General features: G+C 58.1%; 1 protein-coding gene across 1 annotated transcript in view; it reads left to right on the top strand.

Moving 5' to 3' along the window:
• COL5A1 (collagen type V alpha 1 chain) overlaps nt 1–22,991 on the top strand; it is a 167,692-nt gene that overhangs the window by 89,816 nt on the left and 54,885 nt on the right. Inside the window, 16 exon segments of the mRNA XM_036854371.1 lie at nt 1,600–1,674; nt 2,538–2,630; nt 4,106–4,162; nt 5,013–5,066; nt 5,407–5,460; nt 7,854–7,907; nt 9,231–9,284; nt 10,467–10,520; nt 12,151–12,195; nt 13,526–13,579; nt 14,184–14,228; nt 14,831–14,884; nt 15,135–15,179; nt 16,079–16,132; nt 20,266–20,310; nt 20,658–20,711. Coding sequence (XP_036710266.1) covers nt 1,600–1,674; nt 2,538–2,630; nt 4,106–4,162; nt 5,013–5,066; nt 5,407–5,460; nt 7,854–7,907; nt 9,231–9,284; nt 10,467–10,520; nt 12,151–12,195; nt 13,526–13,579; nt 14,184–14,228; nt 14,831–14,884; nt 15,135–15,179; nt 16,079–16,132; nt 20,266–20,310; nt 20,658–20,711 — 891 coding nt within the window.

The raw sequence follows: 22,991 nt of genomic DNA, 5'->3' as shown, positions 1-22,991 counted from the left end.
TGCCTGGGAATTCCCCGGTGGTCCAGTGGTTAGAACTCCGTGCTCTCACTGCCACGAGCCCGGGTTCGATCCCTGGTCAGGGAACTAATTCCCGCATGCCGTGCAGCGTGGCCAGAAAAAAATTAGAAAGAAAGAAAGATGCCTGAAGACTCATCACGGCAGCCTGTGTTCTAATGAAAACTGGAAATGACCTAAACGTGCATCAGAGGGGGACGGATTAAATAAATGATGAGTCTGCAATGTGTGGCCATTAAAATGAATGCGGCCAAGCTCATAAATAGGCCACGATGTGCAGCAGAGGAAAAGGGCCAATTGCAGAACAATATGGACAAGATGACCTCGTGAAAAAGGAGGAAAACCGCCTCCCTGGCCACGCACCCCTAGACTAACGGACGTGATACACATCGGGTGTTCGGTGCCTGTGCTTCTGGCCTCTCTGGACACGTACAGGATTTTAGCCCTGGTTACTTCTGGAGGAACGAGAGGGAACTTTCCCTTTTCCCTTTGTGTGAATCTGTGTTATACCACATTTCACAAGAACGGGGATCGGTCCTGGAGTAAACATAACCACTGAAGAAAAGATGGTGTTAGTTCCGGCCCAGGCAGTGCACACCCTTCTGGGTCATTCCGGGATGGCCCCCCCGGGTGCTTGGTCTTCTGGGCCGGGGAGTCAGTCTGTGTCTGAGCTGGGAGCATCGTGCCATGGTGGTGTTTGCACACACGGTTCGAGGGCTGGACCCAGCATCCCTCGCAGTGGGGCCGATGTTGGTCTCTTTCATTGAGGAGGGGGAGCTAAGCTTCATCTGTCTCCAGACAGACCTCGTCCCCCGCAAGCTGGTTGGGAGTCTGCCTGCGTTAGTGAGAAGCTGAGCGATAAAACGCTTTTTTGTCAATAAGCCGTATTATTCATGTTACGTTCACATAGGCCTGACTTGGGCCAGGATCAGTTAGAGACTCTGTTGGTGGGGGATGGGGGGGTGGGGTGCTGTTAGGATGAGCTGGAGGTATGTATGATGTTTGTGCAGAGGTGGGGCCTTGAATTGCTTGAGAGCACTGGTGTCCCGTGCACTGTCCTCCTGGCGACTCCGGTCCCGCATGTCTGTCCAGACAAGTGGACGCTTTCCGTCTGGCCTCTGCCCCACCCGCAGAGCCGAGGGCGCGTGGGGAGGGGCCCCTCGCTGACCACGGACGAGCTGGCCCTCTGAGCAGCCAGCGCAGGTGTCCTTGGGCTGCCCCGCCCAGGTGGGACACCTGGCAGGGATGCTCCTGGGCTCGTGGAAGCCCCAGCACCCTGCCCCCAACCACCTCCCGCAGTGTGGCCTCTGCCCTCCACCCCCCGCCCCCGTGGCAAGCTCCAGCCTTTCTGTCTCTGATTCCTCTGGATCCGCTCAGGCCTCCCTCCATCCTCCTCCCTGTCCTCCGCCCACAGCGAAGCCCCCTCCTCTGGGCTTGGGGTCTGCACATCCCTTTCCTGGGGTCCTGCGTTGCTCTGTGCTTGTGCAGTGCGTTTCCTGCAGGCCCTGACTCCGCCCCGTCACCCCGTCCCAGCCCAGCTCCGCCCCGTGCGCTGACCCACTCTCCTGGCCCCTCTGTCCACAGGGTCCCCCTGGACGCCCAGGCCTTCCTGGGGCTGACGGGCTGCCCGGCCCTCCTGGAACCATGCTCATGCTGCCGGTGAGTGTCCTGACTTGGGGGCTAGGGGGGCGGGTGGCCGGGTGGGTGGGCTCGGGGCTCCAGGTGCGACGGGGGAGTGGGGCCCTGGGCTGTTTCCGAGGGGTTCGATCACCGGGCCGAAGACTAGCTCCATCCTGGGCCGACTGTCTTGTAGAAACAGGCTCCTTGGGGCTGTTCTGCTGACGTGGCAGGGTGGACACCGGGGTCAAGGGCTCCACCTCTGCCGGCGTCCAGGGCTGGCCCCTCCGAAGGGGACGGAGTCCAGCTCTGCGGGAGGCTGTGTGGTGTCTGCTTCCGTCACCACACACCTGCCCTCTCCACTCGGACCCCCGTGCCAGCCGGTCCCTCCTTGAACTTGACCTGCTCATGACTTTGCGGGTCCTCACGGGGAGCCCAGGCCGGGAGGGCGAGTGTGTGGAGGGCTGGTCTGGGCCCATGTCAGTTTCTCCGTGAGCCCGTGTGCCCGGGAGGCTGGGTGCAGCTCGGGAGACCCTGCGTGGACCTGCCGCCTCCCTGCTGGGCCTCGGTGCGGGGTTTGCACTGGGCCCTGGGCTTTTCCTTGCAATAAGTCGGGGCCGTGGGGTCTCAGGTGAGATGCCGCAGGTGCCAGAAAGGGCTTCCCGGCTGCAGGGAGGCTCTCCGGGTGGCCCCAGGGCTGAAATTGGCCGGTGGGGCTGGAGCAGCTCTGTGCTGGCAGAGTCGGGTGGTGTGAACGAGACGGGGTTTGGGGCTGGAAGCTGCCCATCTAGACTCTCCAAGACTCTGCTGTTGCCAGAGAGGCCGATGGGCACCGCCTCAGCCCTGGGGTCCAGAGTGGGCACCACGTCGGTGTGCCCTTGGTGACCCCAGCCTTACACCTACAGTTCCGGTTCGGAGGGGGCGGCGATGCGGGCTCCAAAGGACCCATGGTCTCAGCCCAGGAGTCCCAAGCTCAAGCCATCCTCCAGCAGGCCCGGGTGAGTGGTGCCTGGGGCCGGGGGGCTGGGGGGTCAGAGCCCGGCCCCATGGGGCTCGGAGCCCAGCTTGGAGGGGAAGTGCCTCTGGCCGACTTGGGTGTGCTTGCGCAAGAGTCAGGAGCCTGCGGGGCTCCAGTCATCCCTGTGCATTTGGGGGACCCGGGTGAGCACCAGGAAAGGTGGGGGAGGTTTCTTAGGGGTTCCTTGCCCACACCGAGGGTCCAGGTTCCTGGATGAGGACTTGGCTGCTGAGCCCCTCTGGCACCTGCTGACCCCGTGCGTCCAGCTTCAGCCGTCTGCTGCCCTCCCCTGGGCTCTGGGGATGGAGAGACCCCCCATGTACTCCTGGAAGGGGCTCCCTCTGATGGGCTGGGCCGAGCCCGACGCCCCGGGGAGAGAGCCCGTGGTCCCCAAAGCCCCTCGCTCAGCCTGGGGGTCCCGAGGAGCACTTGCCCCATTACTGCTCTGCTCTTGGCAAATGAGCTGATTAGTGAATTGTGTTTTTAATTGACGAGGCTCCAGGTTGCTGACTGCCTGTGATAAGAGCAAATGCCACCCGGCGGGGTGGGTGACCCTTCAGTGGAGTGCCCGTAATGGCGCATTGCAATAAGCTGCTAAGTAGTCCCTTGTTTGGCAATATTTATGTAGCTCTGGCACAGCGGATAGATGCTAATGATAGAACGGGTGGATAATGAATTACAGGGCGGCAGGTACTGAGTCGTTGCTATGGAACAAATTGCGCTGTGATATAATCAGCGGGTAACAAACCCCATCACCTGCCACGGGATTTATTGACGGGCCGGCCTGGCTGGCCTTTGAATCTGTGTGTGTTTTGACTGAAGTCAAGTGGGCGATGGGCTCCGAAGAAGATTTTATAACACAGAATCTTCCAAAATTAAAATGGCATCATGCAGGGGAGACAGTCTCAGAGTGGCGTGGAGGAAGCCCTTTAAGAAAGCAGATTGAGCTGTGTGGTGGCAGCTGGGAGGCGAGCCACCTGGACAGGTATCTAGGTGGGGCCCTGGGCGGCTGAGGCTCCCTGGCTGCCCATTCTGGGGATGACTTAGTTCACCCTAGGAGGGCTCCCCGGTACCTCCCCGGTCGCTGGAAGTGCCTCTCGTGGAACCCTAACCCAGCCCGGAAGCGGGGCTGCTTTTCAAGCTTACTCTGCAGGGCGCAGGGCTGAGGGCAGGCCCTGCCTGTGCGAGGCCAGCTGGGGAGAAGGAAGCAGTCAGCAAGAGGCTCTGAGCACCCATGTGAGTGGAGTGCTCATCCCCAAAGCGGGCAGTGAGCACCCCCCCGGCCCCCACCCCACCTCTGCCGCTCCGTTTGTGGTTGTCGCCGGGAGCCCAGAGGATCGGAGAAAGTGGGTCTGGGGGTCCATGTGACCTCCTCCCCCCTTCCCACCTGGCCCGTCTCACCTGTCGGTACAGGTGAACCAGCCATTTCTCAGCGTGTCCCGTTTTCCCTTGCAGCTGGCGTTGAGGGGACCGGCTGGCCCGATGGGTCTTACTGGGAGACCTGGCCCCATGGTAAGTAGTCATAGGGGAGCCTGGGGGAGCCTGGGGGGTGGGGTGCCGTTCCCCCCCCACCCCACCACCAGCCCATCAGGCTCCCAGCTTATCCAGGTCAGAGCACACTTAACATCACTGGGACCTTGGGGCAGGAGGGGCCTGGGCGGGTGGGGCCTGTGGTGCCCTGGGGGCTGGGAAGCCCTCACACTTGCACTGGCTACGACTTTACCTCGTGACCCTGGGGGGCTCCAAGCCTCTTTCTTTTGAGGCCACCATCCCTCTTTATAGTCGAGACCACCTCAGTGTGGGGCAGACCCCGATTCCAGCCCCCTGCCCGGCCCTTGCTGCACGAGCCTCGGGCAGCCAGGCACACTCGGGACAGTGAAGGGGGCCCCCGGGGGTGTGCATGGCCCTTGAAGCTTGCAAGGAGCCGGAGGATTGAAGCGCACGGTGCCCCCATCCCCATTCCCCATGTGGGGTGGGCTTGGCCCCTGGCCCCAGGTCTGCGTCGGTGCCCTCCCAGCATCTGGGGATCTTGCCCTGCAATGGGCGAGGATGTCCACACACGGCCCCGGGCTACGGGCTGTGACAGACCGTGGTCAGATCCACCCTGGAGAGAAGCGAGCGTGTTCTGAGCTCCTGGCCCTCGTGCGCACCACGGTCCAGGATTTCCCTCAAACCTGGGAAGAGATGCAAACAAGGAAAAGTTACTGCTTGTCCCTCGGGTTCTGTCCAAGGCAGCCAGCCGGGCTCTGTGGGAGCCCTGCCCACGGGCCAGTCCCGTGTCCCTTCTGCTTCCCGGCCCTTCCCTAGTCACCCCTACAGCCGGTACCTGCCGGGCGTCCCCTAACCAGATGTGTCTCCCCAGGGCCCTCCCGGGAGCGGAGGTCTGAAGGGCGAGCCGGGAGACATGGGGCCTCAGGTACGTACCCCCCTCACCTTCCTCTGTCTGAAGGGGCGCCCCCCGGAAGGCGGTGCCCCCAATGCTGCATTTCGTCAAGGAAGTAGTGGGAGTTGCCATCACCTGATGCAAAGCTGGATGTGGAACAGCAGTGGTGTCTGCAGCAGGGGACCGAGCTGGCTGTTTTCGGTCCCTGCCCTCACTCAGGGCAGTGGGTCCTGCACCCTGTCCTGCCGTTGCCCACGTGCTGGCAGCTGGGACAGTAGCCACGGGCCAGGTGGACGAGCACGGGGACCAGGCTTTGCTTTTTCCCTCTGAAAAACAGACACGCTACTGACCTTTGTCCTCTGGTTCCCGACAGGGTCCCCGGGGTTTGCAGGGCCCACCTGGCCCGTCAGGAAAGCCTGGAAGAAGGGTGAGTAGTTCTCAGCGACAGCGGCTGGGCCATGGATGGGGCGGGAATCTGGGGTGCGTTTGCCCCGATCATGTTGCATCTTGCCGGCTAGGCTTGGCCCAGCTGCTCCCCTCCCTTCAGAGGGCGTGTCTGTGTCCAAGGCTGGGTGGGTCTCGGTCCACGGGGGCAGCGAGCTCCCCCGCCCCTGCCCCCAGCCTCTGTCCCGAGCATGTGAACATAGTTTAACAAACATGTTTAATTAAAGCAATTTCCCAGGCTCTTTGGGAGCAAGTATGGAAAAGACAAAATGATCAGTGATCCTTTCTTTGGGGGCAGCCTCATTTCTCCAGAAATGGCTTTGGTTTGAGGGAAATGGCCGGCCGGCTGCTCGGGCCCCCTGCACCTTACCTGTGCTCCTAGACTCCTGGATTCTCTGTTTGGGTTGTAATTTTAGTGGATGGAACTGCTTTGCTTCCATACGACCGTGGCTACTGACAGAGAGTGTGCATTTATAACCTAATATAAATTAATGAACACCATCCAGACGAGCTTGGGAAATCTTAATTAACCCACATCAGACTCTGACTAGTGGATCTTTTCATCAAGTGAATCTTTCTACTGAATGAAAAAATTACTCGTTCTTGTGTTGTATTTATACCTAGATGAACCCCTGCAAGGAATGGTGGGTGGCCACTGAGCTGCCAGTTCCTGCTTTAGCTGCAAAGTATACAAGGCAAAAATGAATAATTCCTTAGTGGTTACAGGGCCTCTGTCCCGGGAGTTAATTGTAGTTACAAGGGAAGTGATGGAGTGAGCAGCATTCAGGCACGGCTGTCTCATGCTGGCCCCTCAAGGCTGCAGGTTCACAGATCGTGGAGGGGACCCAGGCACGAGGCAGAGGGGTGCACAGATGATTCTAAAAGGGCCACTGATGCCGGAATTCAGTGGTTCTTGGTAGACAGTGAGGTGGTTTATCTTGGATCTGGTTCTGAAAAGCATTTTATTTCTTTGAGGGTCTTTTGTATCTCCGTAAACACTTATTGTCAAGTTTCAGTGGAAACGGTTTCTCGGTCAGGGCGAGGTGAAAACTGAAAAGGGAAAGATGCCAGCAATGGTTCGTAGTGTGACTCGTGGCAGTGACCACTGGCATCAGGGCCGTGGATACGCATGTGCTGGAGGAATGAGGCTGGAGAGGAGGGGACGGGAGGGGCTCAAGGCCGCATGGCGGGCTGTCCCTTTAGTTCTTTGTGCAGTGTGGAGCCCGTCAGCGTGAGAGAAGCATCCGGCCGTTTGCCCGCAATGTCCTGCAGTGAAATCCTGTCAACTCTTCTGACAGATTTCTCTTGATTTCTGAAAGCGTTTGGAAATTTGAGGAGAGGCTCCCGGTCGGCCCCTCTGTTCACGGGGTCATGTCTGCGTTCGGCCTGGAGCTGCGTTGCTCGGGTGCATGTTCCGAGATGACTTTTCATTCCTGGCGGTTCCTTGTAACCTTTAACCTGGGGTGTGCAGGCCGCCTCCTGGGGGTCCCCCCCAGACCCTCGCCGCTTTCGCGCTGCCCTCCCTGTCCTGGTTGTGCTGTGAGGCCTTTCTGCCTGTCGGCGCAGCCCCGGTGCCCCTGGCGAGGCCTCTTGGATCAGGCACGTGTGGCCTGGAGAGGAGGTGCTATTGATCCAGGCCGGCGTTTTATGCTCAGCTGCCTGACGATCCTTATCAGCGAGTGGACATCTGCCTTGGTCCCCGCCCCCATCTAGGTGGCCTCACGCCTGGCAGGCTCTCCTGGGGGACTGTGGCCTTTATCGGGGACCCTGGTAGGTCCAGGCCCTGTCCTCCAGCCCCAGGTGGGGACCGTGGGCCTGCTGCCCCGGCTGGAAGGAATGGCCGTGGGAGTGGCCCCCAGGCACGGAGGGTCGAGCTCAACATCCAGACCCCGCCTGGGGGCGGCTGCATGGCCTTCGAGAGCCAGGCCACCCCTCTGGGCCTCACTTTCCTCCCCATCCATCGCACTAACCAGATGCTTTCTCTCGCCCTGTGGCTCTCTGGGCTTTCCCTTGATGTCAGCTGGTGGACGGGACATGTGCAGATGTCAGGGGCGGGCTCTCTCCTGGGTTGTGAAGCGGGTCCCACGGACCCACACGGCCCCTCAGTCGCCCCCCGTCACACCGTCTCGTGCATGCCACGTCCTCACCAACACAGAGGGGTGAGCATGTTAGCCCCGCCCCAAGGCTCAGGATGGCGAGGCTTGGGAAGACCAGAACCTGCATACAGCGGCCGGGACTCCGGATTGGGGTCCTCTGGGCCAGCCTGCCCCCCGGGGCTGTGGAAACCTCTGCTTGGTGTCACAGGAAGCCACCACTCAGAGGTCTCGGTAAGCCGGCCGCTCCTCTGTACTGACCGTTTGCCCCGCTCCGTTCCAGGGGCGAGCTGGCAGCGACGGAGCAAGAGGGATGCCTGGACAGACCGGCCCCAAGGTAGGTGCTGCCCACCGCCTCCTGGTGCCCGTTCCTCGGTCAGCGTCACCACGGCATCGGCACGTGCTTATGTGACGGATACGGTTGTGATGACACGTGATGACTCGGACATCTGCTCTCGTCCAGGGGTGGGACCTTGGGGGTTGGAAGGTTCACTTTGGATCAGCTCCTCTGGCACGTTGACACAAAGACAGGGGTTGGTGGGGTGAATTTCATGGGTCACTCACAAGTCCACGGGGCAGGAAGTCCTCTTGCCTAGATTTGGGGTGTCTGAGCTCTCCGGAGTTGCAGGGAGCGAGTAGACTGCGCGTGGGTGACTGTGGAGCTGAGGCGTGTGCGTGTGCCCCAGGGGCAGCCGCTGGAGCCCAGGGGAGCCCCACCCCTCCCGGCTGCGGAGGTTCGGTGTGCCCGTCCCTCTGTCCCCGAATCTGGGTTGAAACTCCCGCTGTTCTTGGTCCACCCGTCCTTGTTGGCCCCGGAAGCGTTTGTCCAAGCCCGTACAAGGTGCTGGGGGAAGTGCTGACTTTCTCCAGCGAGGAGCCCACAGTGGAGACAGCAGCTGTTCTCAGGGGTCCCCAAACCCACCACGGGGCACTGCACCTGCTCCCCCAGTAACTGGCCTGGACTGGCCCTCGGGTGCTCCTCTGAGTCCCGAGCGAACGAGCGGCCCTGGTTTTCAGGGACGTGCGGTGACAGAGGAGGAGAAGCTTCCTGAATCTGTCCCAGTAGATGATGATCGTCTTTCAACAACAAAAGTATTCAAGCCTGAACTAGCCTTCTCTTGACTTCAACCCCACATGGCTTGCAACACCATGAGGCAGGGAGCTGGACTCCAGGAGGCCACCTGGGTGGCAGAAGGAGGGCTGGCCGGGGAGCTGGGGTGCCTGAGGGTGGGTGGAGCTGGGCCATCCGCCAGATGGGTAGGCGCACCTGCTGTGTGCGGGCGGCACTCTGAGCCCCGAGGGTGTCGTGATAAGAGACACAGGAAGACGGCAGGTGCACGCACACTCACACACACACACACACACACACACCCCGACTTTGCAGCCATGACCCCAAACACTGAGGTCTCAGGACCCTCCAGGCCACTGTCTGTGGCTCTGCGACAGATGTCACCTCTCTGTTTGCAGCCTTTGTTGGTGTTTTGGGGAAACGCGTTGGGAATATGGACCCAAGACTGTGGAATGTGTGATGGGGTGGCGGCCAGGGGCCCCACCGCGGGGTCCTGGGGTCCCGGGTGCACAGGCGCTGCATAGACCGCGGCCCGAGGCAAGTGAAGGGGCCGTGTGGCATGGGCTGAGCTGCCCTCTGTCCTCCTCGCAGGGTGACCGCGGCTTCGATGGCCTGGCTGGGCTGCCGGGAGAGAAGGGCCACCGGGTGAGTGTTTCCTCTCTGGGAGCTGCTGGGGGAGGTACTGTTGGCAGCCTTAGGCTTCCTGGGGGGTTGGGCACTTGATTCCAAAGTGGTCGCTGATGAGCCTCATGGGGGTGGGGCAGTGGGCTTGGACTCGGGCGTGACATCCCTGGGGATGGAAGATCAGCCCAAGGAGAGCCGATTTCGCACCCACAGTTGATGGCGAAAGAGCCAGTGGCCCCCTCGAGGGGAAGAGGCAGGGAATGTGGAGCTCCCGTGGGAAACCCACTCTGTTAAGGGGCCCTCCGCACCTTCAGGAAACCCAGTGGCTGCCCTTTTGGGAGCCCCCGAGGACCCTTCTCACCATTAAAGGGGCGACTCCAGCAGGTGGGCTGGTCCCACGTGGCCGCCCCGCGGATGGGGGTCGGGGTGCACGCTGCAGCCGGGGGCCCGCCTGTTACCTTGCCCGGTCCCACGTGTCCCCATGAGATGATCTTTTCAGCCCTTACCTGTTTTCTTTGATGTAGATGATGCCTCTTTCATGTTTTGGCATATCCTGGACATGCAGGCACACGCATGTGTGCACGTGAACACACATGCACACACACACACGCTGTTAATTTTGTCGTAACGTTCACCCATCATGTCTCTGCCGCCCTGAGAAGTGGCTCTTGCACCGTAGCCAAAGCTGCTTCGCCCACGTTCTCCGACACTCATGGGGAAACCGGAGGGAAGGGCCAGTCTGTGAGACTAACAGATGAGCACGTATTGAGCACCGATGGTGTGCAAGGCCTGAAGTTGCAGGGGTATCAGGTGGACCAGCGCCGACCTTCACAGTCCAGAGTGGTGGCCCTTTCAGGGGGCGGTGCGGAGCTGGGGTGTGCCCCTGCTTCACACGGAGAGGTCAATAGGGTGCAGCTCAGACCCTGCCTCGGTGTCCTGGGGTGCCCCCCCGGTCCCTGGGTGCCGGTCCAGCCAACCCTCCTCCAGGACACCGAGTCCCGGAGTGAGAGTCCTGCCAGCCCGCTTTGCAGCACGTCACGCCAGGAGGCCCCGTCTCCAAAGGGGTCCTCTGTGACTCTGGGGAAGTCTTGGGAGGGAGTTGGGATTTTCAGTCTCAGAAGCAGAGAAAGACGAAATGGGGGGCTTGAGACAGCCGTGCGTGTCTGCCCGCGTGCCTAACGCTGACCCTGCTTGGCTTCCCAGGGCGACCCTGGTCCTTCCGGCCCTCCGGGACCTCCAGGGGAAGACGGAGAAAGGGTACGTATCCTGCTGTGTGTGGGCCGCACCTGCTGCCCGTCTCCTCGGTGGAAACTGCACAGGATGCTGGCAGCGGTGATCGGCACCTGCGTCGGGGGGAGGGGAGTTGATGGGAGTGGACAGACGGCCGCACAGGACTTCCTTCCTGTAGAAGCAGATCTCAGGCCTTGATGCTGGGGGAGCCGATAAGCCCCGCGTGTGAGTGAGGGGCAGACAGAGGCAGCGAGTGGCAGAGCTTGGGATCTGGGGCGAGGGGTGAGGTGCAGAGAGTCCGGAAAACGACCTTCCTTGGCCCTGGAGGTGGGGACAGGGTGACGGAAGCGTGTGGACAGAGCGAGGGGCGACGCTGCCATCCAAGGTCGGGGCCTGGGCTAGGTCGGGCGCTCAGGCGGGCTCTGCCCCGAGTCCTGGTTCTGTCAGGCGCGTCTCGGTGGGGCTGCAGACTAAGCGATGTCCTTAGACGGAAGCACAGCCCGGCTGTGGCAGGGAAGCCTGCGGCCCCTCTCCCTCCGTGCGCCCCAGTCACTTAGACAGTTTCTTCGGGCGTTAGGGGTATTTGGGGGACAGGTTTAGAAGCCCCAGTACCTGGGAAAGAGGGGCATGCCTCTCCTGACAGCTCCTGGACTGGCACCATCAGGGCACCGTCTCCTGTTGGGGCCTCAGCCTGCACGGTCCACTGTAAGATGAGAGAGGGGAGAGGGGTCCCCTAGATGTCTGTGCTTCTGGAATGAGGAGGTGCACGCAGGTGCACGCATGTGTGTGTGTGCATGCGTGTGCAGGGCTGTGTGTGTACACGTGCACTGTGAGTGGGTATGTGTGCGTGCATTTGCAGCGTGTCTGTGTGCATGTGTGGGTGTGTGTGTGCATGTGTGTGGTGAAGGAAGGAGGAGGGGGCAGTGCCTTGATGGAGAGAAGCGGGGTGTGGACCGGCAGCTCCTGGTTGTGAGCCAGGCAAGCCAGGGCAGCTTTCCTTGTAGAGCCAGAAGGAAAAGACTCACCCTGGTTTGCTCCCCTGGCTGTGTTTAAGACGTTAGGGCCCCTTGGGGTTGGCCCAGGGCATCTGGTGATTCTCTCAGGATCTTTCCCTTCACTAGTTTCTATCATTCATGTCTCTATCTACCTATCACCTATCTATCTATCTATCAATCTATCTATATCTATTTGTCTCTATCATCTATCTATCCATGATCTATCTACCTGTCTATTATCTATTTATCAAGCTACCTACCTACCTATTTATCTATCCTCTACCTATTTATCTATTATCTACATATCATCTATCTCTCTATCTCGCTGTCTTTCTACCTATCTACCATCTATCCCTGTCTAGTTTCTGCCATGCTATTTTTCATCTGTATCTTTACCTATCAGGTAACCATTGACTTTTTTCTGCCCAGCTTTCCCCTCATTGGGGCTGTGGTTTGTGAGCCCCAAACCTCGCCTTTTACCTGCAGCCTTTGGGAGTGGGGACACTCCGGGCTTTTCCTGCTGGCACGGGGACTAGTAACTCTGGCGTATGCTGAAGCAGCCCCAGGCCAAAGAATCCTGCGCGGATGAAGGAAAAATTGTCTCTCTCGTGTCCAGGTTTTATGGCTTATCCCTAAAATCCTGCCTCTTTTCTCCCCCATAGGGTGACGATGGAGAAGTCGGGCCCAGAGGGCTGCCCGGGGAGCCTGTAAGTCCACTGACTGGGTGGGATTCTGTGTCTCCTCTTTGATGCTCTGGCCAGAATCAGGGGTTGACTCAGAGCATAGATGAGAGAGGGGCTCAGCCTTGAGACACACGAATCTGGGGATCTCCCGGGAAAGGAACGAGTGAGGTTAGCGGGCAATGCTACGGAGTCAGCCTGAGCCTTTGCCAGGGAGGAAGCCCCGGCCCCTGAAGGTCGTGGTTGGGACTCCAGGTACAGACGTGGTGGGTGTCCTGGGTCCACCATGTTGGGTGTCCAGGGTCCATGATGGTGAGTGTCCAGGGTCCATGATGGTGGGTGTCCTGGGTCCTTCATGGTGGGTGTCCAGGGTCCATGATGGTGGGTGTCCTGGGTCCATCAGGGTAGGTGTCCAGGGGCAGTCACTTGACCTGCCACACTTTCTGATGGCTACATTTTCCAAATAAAGAGTCCTCCAGTAGGGCGCCCCTGCCTGGCCCTCCAAAATCTCATTTCCCTAAGCTGACTTCTATTTAAAACCAGAGCAAATTTCCTCAGTGACAAAAGGACATTAATTGCTTTTCACTTACTGTTACTTTTCAAACGTCTCATTTTTGTTACCCACGTCAACGTGGCCATACACATCTGGGGACGTTAATTGAGGAGAAATATTGCAGGCGCTGCATGGAGGAGAGCCCGCCCGGGTTCGGCGTTTGCACCTCCGCTTGGGACTAAATTACACCCTAGGTGTCTGGTTAGCCATAAGGGGGATTCATCAACACAGGTCTCCCCTTAACACGGGTCTAGGCGATGCCTTCTGGGTTATTAACTTCTGAAAAACATTTATGTGACTAGCTATTAAAAGAAAGAAGGGAACATTTAAGTGGCAATGAACGTGGGAAGGGTTTCTCTTCTAGTGCATCTGAGAAGGTTCTATCAAAATTAAAGGCACTCGAAATCGCGGTGCCTTGAAAGGCTCTGTAGTTCTCCAGCTGACAGGGAGGGAGGGAACGGTCCGGATGTGGGTCCTTCCCATGGCAGGTAGTGACCACTCTGTGGCCCCTCCCCCTGTGCATGGGGCTGTTCCCACACACAAGCCCCTCCCGGCCAGGGAGGGGGTACTGAGCCCCTATCAGTTCTAGCCACCCCTGCCTCTGGTTCCGAGAGCCCAGGTGGAAAGCTGGGCTGCGGTGAGGAGTTGAAGCAGAGGAGAAGGGGGAGTTGGCCACACTCCCCGGGAGACCTGCCTCAGCAGCAGAGGCTCTGGGAAGAGGGGTCGCTGAGGGGGGCTGGGGACAGGGCAGGGGGCTGGGATTCCTGGCCGAGTCTGAACCATCCTTGCTCTTTCCTCTCGCAGGGGCCTCGTGGTCTGCTGGGGCCGAAGGGGCCCCCAGGCCCTCCTGGACCTCCTGTAAGTCCTTTGCGTGTCTGTCCCATCCCTGCCCTGGAGATCCCGCCCCCAGCTTGTGGTCCACTCGGGCCTGCGGGCACCTCCCCGCGCTGACAGCTGTGCACACTGCCCCGTGCTTGCGTTGGGTGTCTGTGGGGCCCTGATGCTCACCCGTGGGAGGGCAGCCCCGGCAGGTGTGGGCTTGCAGGTGGAGATGCAGGGTTCGCTGTATCCTTCCCCGCACACAGCATCTGCCGTTATAAACAGTCACCGGGACGCCCATTTCCCCCCCTTGAAAACACTTCCAGTAGCATCTTGGCAGCTCCTGGAGGGAGACAGAAGCCCGTGGTTCTGGCAGGGCTCTATCCAGGGGGCGGCTTCCCCAGGGCTGGCCCCTCTGCCCAGCTGTCCGAGAACTCAGGGCTGCCCCACACGATGCTGGGGCCTGGCAGCCCCGCTAAACCCTAGCCAATCTCGGGATTTATTTGGGATCAAGCCTTTCCCCTCCCCCAAAGGATGTGGCGTCCTCTGACATGGCGGGCAGGGACCAAGCTGTGTTGAGTGGACTTTTCCTGTTGAGCTTTGTTCATTTTCAGTCTCCTTTGTTTCAATGTCATTCATCCAGGGTGTGACAGGAATGGACGGCCAACCAGGCCCGAAGGGCAATGTGGTAAGTCTGGGGGTCCCGTGCCCCGGTCTCATGGCGGTTACCCCTGGGCTCTCTCCCAGCTGCTCGGGGCGGGGGAGGGGGATCCATGCCACCAAACCAGATGGGGATGTGACGGGGAGGGCGCAGACTCTGGGCCCCGGCCCCGCGAGGTGCAGGCCTCCAGCAGGAGAGCACGTGTGAGATCCTGGCGTCGGTGCTTGCTCCGTCCAGAGCCTGACCGCGTCAGCACAGGTGTGGAGGGAAACCTCTTTCTCGCTGTGCGTGGCAAGCTGGTGGTGGCCATGTGCTGTGACAACGCCCACTGAGCGAGAGAGGGGTCTCATGGGTCTCTTGTAAGGGCCCGGGAGAATTTAGCTGGCGCGATGATTTGGGAATGTTCAGCCGGATGGAATATTTTCTGGTAGATCCTGTCTCGTTCCTCCTGGCCAGCTGTCTGCCGTGCCTGCACAGACACAGGCATGTGCTTCTGGCCCGGAGGGGCCTGGATCTGGCTCCCTGCCTGCCCCGGGGCCCCCTGCCTTGCCGTCTGGGCACCAGAGCCGATTGCACCCCCTGCTCGCCCTCCAGAGCCCCCTTCAGTGCCTCGCTTGTGTTTCCTGTAGGGTCCCCAGGGAGAGCCCGGCCCCCCGGGACAGCAGGGTAATCCAGGCGCCCAGGTGAGTGAGCCGGGCGGGCTTGTGGGCAGCGGGAGGTGCAGGTCTGCAGTGCCCTGGGCGTGAGCGGCCGCTGAGTGCAGCCCCACGCTGCCAGTCAGCCCAGAGGGGCCCGCAGCCTGGGGGTGACGCAGGATGGGGTCGGCACCCGGATGAGGGAGACAGTCGGGGGAAGATGGGCAGACGGCAGGGAGGGGTTCTGAGTCTGTCGAAAAGTTCCCTAACCTTTCCTGCTCACTCTTTCCCCTCCCAGGGTCTTCCGGGCCCCCAGGGTGCAATCGGACCTCCAGGAGAAAAGGTAGGTGGGCTGAGCTGGACATAGGGGTGCTTGCCCGTGGGGTGCATTAGGAGCACTGGTCACCAGCTTGTGGTGTGGACCTTTGTCCTTCCTTCCCTCCTTCCTTCCTTCCTGCCCTCCTTCCCTCTCTCCCCCCTTCCCCCCTTTCTTTCCTTCCTTCCTTCCCTCCTTCCCTCCCTCCCTCCCTCCTTCCCTCCCTCCTTCCTTCATTCCTTCCTTCCCTCCTTCCCTCCCTCCCTTCCCTCCTTCACTCCCTCCCTTCCCAACTTCCCTCCCTTCCTCCCTCCCTCCCTTCTTTCTTTAGCTATGTATAAGGTTGCCAGATTTGAGAAGAAAAACAGATATGGGACCCTCAGTTAAATTTGAACTCTGTTGTCTGAAATTCCAAATTTAACTGGGCATCTCGTTTTGTTGTTGTTTGTTTTGTTTCTTTTTGCTAAATTTGGCAACCCTAAATATATCCTCGGCACCCCGAGTCCACATGCTGGGGAGAGAACCGGAGCCGGAGTCCTTGCGCGGCTTGCGGCTCAGCCCCAGGTGTCCAGTGAGCTCAGCACCTGGGGTGGCACCAGCAGAATGACCTCAGAGGGGCGGTTCTCAGTGCATCATAGCCCCGGGCCGCCACTGTTTGAGAACTGCTCCTGACTTCACTTGGCGGGTGATTTTTTTCCGGTAGCAAAACTGAAGCCTCTGGAAACAGCAAAGGGTCCACTCTCTTCGGGTGCTGCCCGTGGCTGGAAGCTTTGTAGCCAGTGGGAGCAGGTGCCTGTGAGCAACCTTTTTAAGCAAATGCTCTTTGAGCAGAAATGTTGAAAAGTAACTTTGGGGGCTTGTAGAGAGGGTGGGCAGCTGAGGGGACCCCTGGGGCATCTGCTCATGGAGTCTGTGGTTTGTTCTAGGGCCCCCTGGGTAAACCAGGCCTCCCAGGAATGCCCGGTGCTGATGGACCCCCGGTGAGTACCACTGCCCACCTCACCCTTTACATCCCGCCTGCCCATGTCCACCCAGCGGTGGGCACTGGGAATCCAGGCAAACGGCCCCTCCCCTCGCTCTCGAGACGGCCACGCATGCGTGGCCCCCGTCTCCTTTTCCAGCTCCTTCGATGAAGACCTCTCCGATGGTGAGCTTGATTGCTCAGGAGCTACTTACTGGGTTTTGGACACACTTTCCATAATGTGGTTCAGTCACAGAGGGTGGTGATTGCATGAGTAGGAACGTCCGTTATTTATTGGGTTATTTATTGGGGTTTGCTGCCCGTGGTCAGAGCCCAGCCTTGTACTTTTAGCTCTAAGGAGGGCTGGGCTGGGCTCCGAGCAATCGTGTGTGTCACCAGTGCCGGGTGTATTTTTAACCATCACGCACGGAGAAGGGGGGTGTGAACACGCAGCTGTGGAGCTAAGTAGATGCTGCCTAGAAATAGGGAGTGAGGGACAAATCCATCTGTGACCAAGCTGTGAGGGGGAGGGGCGGGGAAGTGACAAACGCTGGGTGTGGACCTCTCTGCGTGAGCTTATCTGCACCCACCCCCCCTTGTGTGAGTTGCCGGTGGGTTTTGTGTTTTTTGGTTATTTTTAGCATATCCAGTTGATGCCGAATAGAGAGCCTATTTCAGAAAATGAGATTAGCAAAATTATTTCAGACACAGTTATTTTGTTGTTTTAATAACGCCATTAAAAACGAAGCAAGGAAGTTCAGTCTGTCAACCGTTAATTGGTGATTGGTGATCGGCATAGGGCGGTGTCTTTCCATTTTCATGGCTGAGGATCCTTTGGTCCCGTGAATCACACGTCACCCATTGTCCCATCTTTGTCTGAACCAGCAGATTACAATCCTATTCCTGCTTGAACTGCTTTGGGGGACTCAGTCTCCTGGACTGAGTTTGGACATGAAGAGATAAATATTTTGCAATATGTCTTTTATGTGCTTTCATTTACATTGACACCTAATTGCATTTTCTAATGATAAAATATTTTCTTCTGGAAAATAAATTAAATGACAAAATGAAAACTACCTCTGGTCCCATTCCTGTGGGTTAAACCCTGATAGCAGGTGAATGTACATCCTGTCAGTCATTTTTTCTATTCATCTTCTGCAATATTGGGTGTCAATGGGGCATTTCCCTCAGTGCATCATGTCAGGAAGGGGGCGGTGCCTACACGGCCCCCGCTTCCCTGACCTTCCCGGTCACACCCTGGAATCCCCCTCTCTGAATTGAAACTCCAGTCACTAGGGTCCCTAAAGGGTCACCAGTTTCCTTTGATTCTGTGGGGAAAGAGGGACCTTTAAGAGGGTTAGGGAGCCAGGAGGTTGCTTCTCCATTTCTCTTCCCCAACCAACCATCACACTTTAAAATATGAGTGTACGAAGGACCCGAGGGAGTGTGGTTGTGCTGGGTCAACGCTGAAGACGCTCAAAGCAAAAGATAAAAAGGGAAAACATCAACACTACAGGCTGAGGGAAGCGGAGCCCTTGTCTTAGGTGAATCGGGAGGAAGCAAAAGATTTAAGGATACTCTCCTTACAGAGGCATCACGTGGTTGATCAACCTGAAAGAGGGGTTTGTTCCTTTCCCCCTTTGGGTTGGTTTGGCGTGGCTTGGGCTGAAGAAAGAAAGGAAGATAGATTTCAGAGCCCTTGAGAAGTGTGAGGGGTTTCGGGGCAGACTCAATGCTCTGGAATACGTTGTGAGGTTGTTCTGGGCAGCACACAAAAAGGATGCGGGCTATGAATCATGGCTCATGGGAATATTACAGAGCCAGGAAAAATTGTATTCCAACAAATATTCAGTGACATGAGGAAATGCTCATGATATAATAGTAAATTAAAAATACATCTTCTGATGCCAATTTTGCATGCAAATGTGCAGAGAAAATAGATTAGCTGTGCTATATCACACCCTTGGCCACCGTTGCTATGAGTGGTGAGGTTATGAAGGGTTTTAATTTTCTTTTCCACTTGCCTAATTGTCTACAATGAACGTATATTACTTTTTTAATCAGAAATATATCAAATACAAATAATTTAAGCTTTATTATTTTTCCATTTGTCTACAATGAACATATATTACTTTTTTAATCAGAAAAATATCAAATATACATAATTTAAGTTTTATTACTTTTCCATTATAAAGTCTTGCTGGTTATAGAATACTGGGGAAAGGCCAGCAAGTAGAAAGAAGGGTGGAAACGGCCTGGCCTTTCACGGCGGGAAAGCAGCTGCTCTGACTTTGATGTATTTCTTTTCCATCTTTTTCTGTTCAAACATTTAAAATAAATGAGCTTTGTGCTGCCCCCCAGAAAGTTACAACTTAGAATGCATCTAAGAAGCTTGGCCTTGATTCAAACAACAGTAGTCATGGTGGGGACTTCCCTGGCGGTCCAGTGGTTAAGACTCCATGCTTCCACTGCAGGGGGCACAGGTTCAATCCCTGGTCAGGAAACTAAGATCCTGCAGGCTGCCCGGTGCGGCCAAAAACAAACAAACAAAAAAACAGTAATCATGGTGACGATCTGTCCCTCTTTTTTATCTCTTCCAAAACACTGTGGTCAGGTCTGTTCTTATCGCCACCATGTAAGTGAGGTCATTGCCACGTGAAGGGGTCAGCTCGCTTCCCCACGTGAGTGAGGTGTGGGGTCTGCCCCCGTGTGTGTCCCTGGGGCCTGGCTTTCACCACAGCTGTCCATCACCTCAGTTCCTTCACAGAAAAATTCTGGGTTTGATGGAAACTGTAAAAAAGGCCCATGAAGAGCCCACATGGCAAAGGGAGCAGGACCCTCCTCCCTCCCAGCCCTCCCCAGGGCAGGATCTTCTCCTGGGCACCGTTTGGGTGCAGCCCTGCCGGCCTTGGTTGCTGGTGCTGCGAGCGTCGCCTTGGGAAGGGGGATGGCGGGCAGTGTGTCCCTTCCAGGCCTGGGCAGCTGGCGTGGTCCAACCGGTGCCTAACTGTCCTCAAGGGCTCCCTGGCGTACCCCACCCTGCAAAGGAATTTCAGCATCCTTCCCCTCGCATTGCCACCATGATAGGCTATTTGCAGTGGCATCAGATCCAGTTCACGACTAATACAAATTGAAAAGAACACACACATATCCTTTACTTGAGTTGATGAGCTCTGGGTCTCCACAATGCTGCTGTGTTCTACAAGTAGCGTCCTAGAACTTTAGAACAATCAAGCTGGATGAGCAGCCAACCCACCCTCTCATTTTACACACAGGAAAGTGGAGGCCCAGAGAGGGCAAGTGACTTACCTAAGGTCACACAGCGGGTTGGGTGTTACCAGGAGTAGAACCAGACCGCCCTTCCCTGCCCTGCCAGCATTCTCACCACACCACATGGCCTCTCTTTACTGGAATCCTTGGGGGTAGAACTGTATTTCCAGATAATGAATACTTCTGTTTCTGTTTTTATCATCTGTGTTTGGCTCGTGAACTTAGAGGCACTGAACCTAGTCACCAGCTTGGGTCAGAAAGTGGGTCAGAAAGTCAGAGAATGTCAAGTTCCTGAGAATAGAATTGATGGGGGCCAGGGTGGAGGGGGCAGTGACCAAGGGGCCATGAGCAGTTCCACGGGGCCTCAGCTCTGCATCTGTGGGGTGGGATGTATATTCTCCCCTGCGCTCAGCTTCTGTGTCACCTGGGGGGTGGCTTTGAAGACCTAGGTTGCGTTGGGACCCGGGAGGTCTGGTCCCACTTCACTGTCCTTGTTTGGCCACCGATTCGGTTTTGCTGGGTGGCCTTGAACAAGCACCCTTGCTGTCCCCTCCCACTGCACTTGGGGGCAGGCTGGGCTCTGGCTGAGTCAGGGGACACTGGTGCACAGTGGGGCCTGGAGCCCATCTGTGGGTTTTGAAGCACATTCCCCTCTGCTGTTGCCGGGGCCCGGCATTATTCCCATTTTACAGATGAAGCAGCCGAGGGTTGGGACTAAAGGACTAGGGGTGACCAAGCCGCTGTGGGGAGGGGCGGGGAGGAAATGGGAGGGACCTGGGCTCTGACCCTCAGTTTTGAAGACAGCTACTGGGGAGCTGGAGCATGGCCAGGCCTACTTTCCCAGAGGCCACTGACTAACGCCAGCCTTCTCTTTCCTAACAGGGGCACCCTGGCAAAGAAGGCCCTCCGGGAGAGAAGGGAGGCCAGGTGGGTGCCGGCCGTGCCCTCGGCCCCTCCAGCATCTCCTGCGGGATGGGCAGGGCTGGCCCCCCCCGTTCTGGGACCCCCAGTCCAGAAGGGGCTTCCTGCCCTGTCCTCACCCATCCTGAGACACCCCTGCAGACCCGCCTTCCCCGTGGGGCTGGGCAGTGCCCGCATGCCTACCCCTGCGGTCCGACCTGGGACGTCCATCCGCTCTGCTTGGAGCGCGAGGGCAGTGTGCTGGGGGCAGGCAAGCTCTCCGGCTTGTTCTGGAAGGATGCAGGGGAGGCCCAGAGTGAGCCCTGCGCCCTCCACCTGAGATAAGCCTAACGCGCTTTCCCCTCTGGTTCCAGGGTCCGCCCGGCCCCCAGGGCCCCATCGGCTACCCAGGCCCTCGTGGAGTCAAGGTGAGGGTCTCACAGCCTCGGGTCTTCCTGGAGGTCAAGGTCAGGACTGCGGGGCACAGCTGGGCTGGTTTTAGAGATTCCTCTGTGCTTTAAACTCCCTCCTGCCCAAAAACTGGGGTGGCCCTGGTCTGGGAGATTGGGTCCCAGAATGTGGGCCGGAGCAGGTGAGGGAGGGGCCCGTGGGGCCAGGAGGGGCTGCAGTGGAGCAGGGCATGCTCCCCAGGGCGTCTGGGACAGCACGAGCAACATGGTGGTGGCCGTCTGCCGGGACGGGGCGGCACCCTTCTGCCCCGGGCTCCTTCTACTGTCACCGCCTGCCAACTGACCCTGCTGCTCCGGAGCCCCTCAGAGGCAGCGGATCTCAGCCCAGGGGACAAGCTGGGCGCCCTTTCCTGGGATGCTTGGAGCTGTTTCTTCCAGGCCGATCACATCTGGGCAGACCTCGTTGTTGGGAGATGCGTTCGTGGGAGACGTCCATTTATTCACATCGTGTTGAAAGGCTCCTGGAACCGCGTTAAATGGGCGCAGAGGTCCAGAGCAATACTCCAGACACAGGGCCCTGTCTGTTTGCCCTGAGCTGACTGGGTTTGCTTTGAGCTGTGCAATTTAGTCTCAATGATGCTGCCCTCTGGACATTCACACGCAGAGGGATGTGCCCCCAGGGGTGTGCGTGGGGAGAGCCCTTCTTTCTCAGGGAGGAGATGCTGCCGTGTCCTCAATCTCAGGCTTCCCACCCGCAGGAAAGCTAAGCGTGGGTCTTTCTTTCAAAATGACTGTAATTTGATGTGATGTATCATATATACGAACGTGTATAAAACATCTAGTTTATCTTGGGGGATTTGCAGGAACACACCCATAAGCTCCAGAGTCCCCACCTGTGTCGTTCACGATCCTTTATACTTTCAAGCATTTTTCCACATCAGGGTTCTGTGTGGAGGACACAGAACCTCAAGACTTCAGTTTTTAGTAACTTAACCCAAATTACCCCTAAATCCATGCAGAAGCCAGGACTCAACCCTGGACTTGCTTATTCCTAACCAAGTACCCCATCCTGACCCCAAGGGGCTCCGACTTCCATTTCCCAGAATTGGGATGTTCCAAGGTCAAGGGCAGAGAGATGCCCCAGGTCAGGACCCTTAGACAGGCGGCTTCTCTCTGAAGCAGGCTTTCGCCCCACGCGCTGCCTAGTGAGTTTATAAGGGCGGTGATTTAGCAACTGTGCTGATTGTGTGAGCTCTGTGCGTGTTTATTTTACAAATTCCCGTTGCGCAAAGAGCCTGTGCCAGCCGCCGTACACGGCCAACGCGTGATGCCGCTTCCGTGAGCCGGGAAGGTGTCTGCCCTGAGATGTTTGTGGAGAATGCTCTTATCTTGTCGGTCTGATTAAAATTCATCCGTGATATGAGCAGTCCCGCTAGACGGGCAAGCGGAGGGTGGAAGGAAAAGCAAGACTGAACGCTATTTTCATTGGAGAAGTAGATTGCGGAGCCCGTGGCGTGATGAGCCCCGGAGGGCGCTGATGGCGGAGGTGGGGTGGGAAGTCCTGGTGTCACCGTCAGAGACCAAGGTCCTTAGCTTTCCTCCACTGGAGCCCTGCCTTCCTCCTGGGAAAGGTGCCCCTCCAAGCTCTTTGATCTCACTGACCTTTAAGCATCCCCCGGGCGGCCCTCTGACTTGCCCCTTCCTCAGGGGTCTGTTCGGGCTTGACTGTCAGCAAATCAAATCACCCGCTCACTGAGCCTACGGGAGCTGCGTGGGCTGGCGGAAGTCCCCCAGTACGAACTCACTGGAGGCCTTGGGAAGGCCGTGTCCCCCTCTGTGCCCTCACAGCCGCTGGCCCAGCAACTCCTTCCACTCGGCTGTTCTGTGACCTCTGACCTCGCTCCCTGAGCGCTGGACCACCAGGGCCATGGTGGGTCCTCTAGCCCAGGGGTTCTCACCCAGGGCAGAGTCTTCCCCCAGGGACGCCTGGAGACATTTCTGATCCTCTCGGCTTGGAGGGGCAGGGCAGAGGTCAGGGAGGCTGTCCAACCCCCTACAGCCTCGCGACAACAAACTATCCAGACCCTGAAGGCGACAGCGCGAGGCTGGGAAACCCTGGTCTGTTTGTCTCCTTGGCCCCATTCCCCTGGCCTCGGGCGGGTCACGAGACGGTAGAACTTTAGGTCTGGGAAGGATCTTACCCTCTTCTTTCTGGAAGTGCGTGGGCAGGGGAAGCCCACCTGGCCTGCCTGGCAAGGGAGAGGGGACCTGGTGCCAGAGCCCCCCCACCCCGACATC

This window comes from Balaenoptera musculus, chromosome 6 (genome assembly GCF_009873245.2).
Source record: "Balaenoptera musculus isolate JJ_BM4_2016_0621 chromosome 6, mBalMus1.pri.v3, whole genome shotgun sequence".
Taxonomy (NCBI): Eukaryota; Metazoa; Chordata; class Mammalia; order Artiodactyla; family Balaenopteridae; genus Balaenoptera; species Balaenoptera musculus.
The sequence above is the reverse complement of the archived record's forward strand: the minus strand, read 5'-3'. Positions and strand labels throughout refer to the sequence as shown.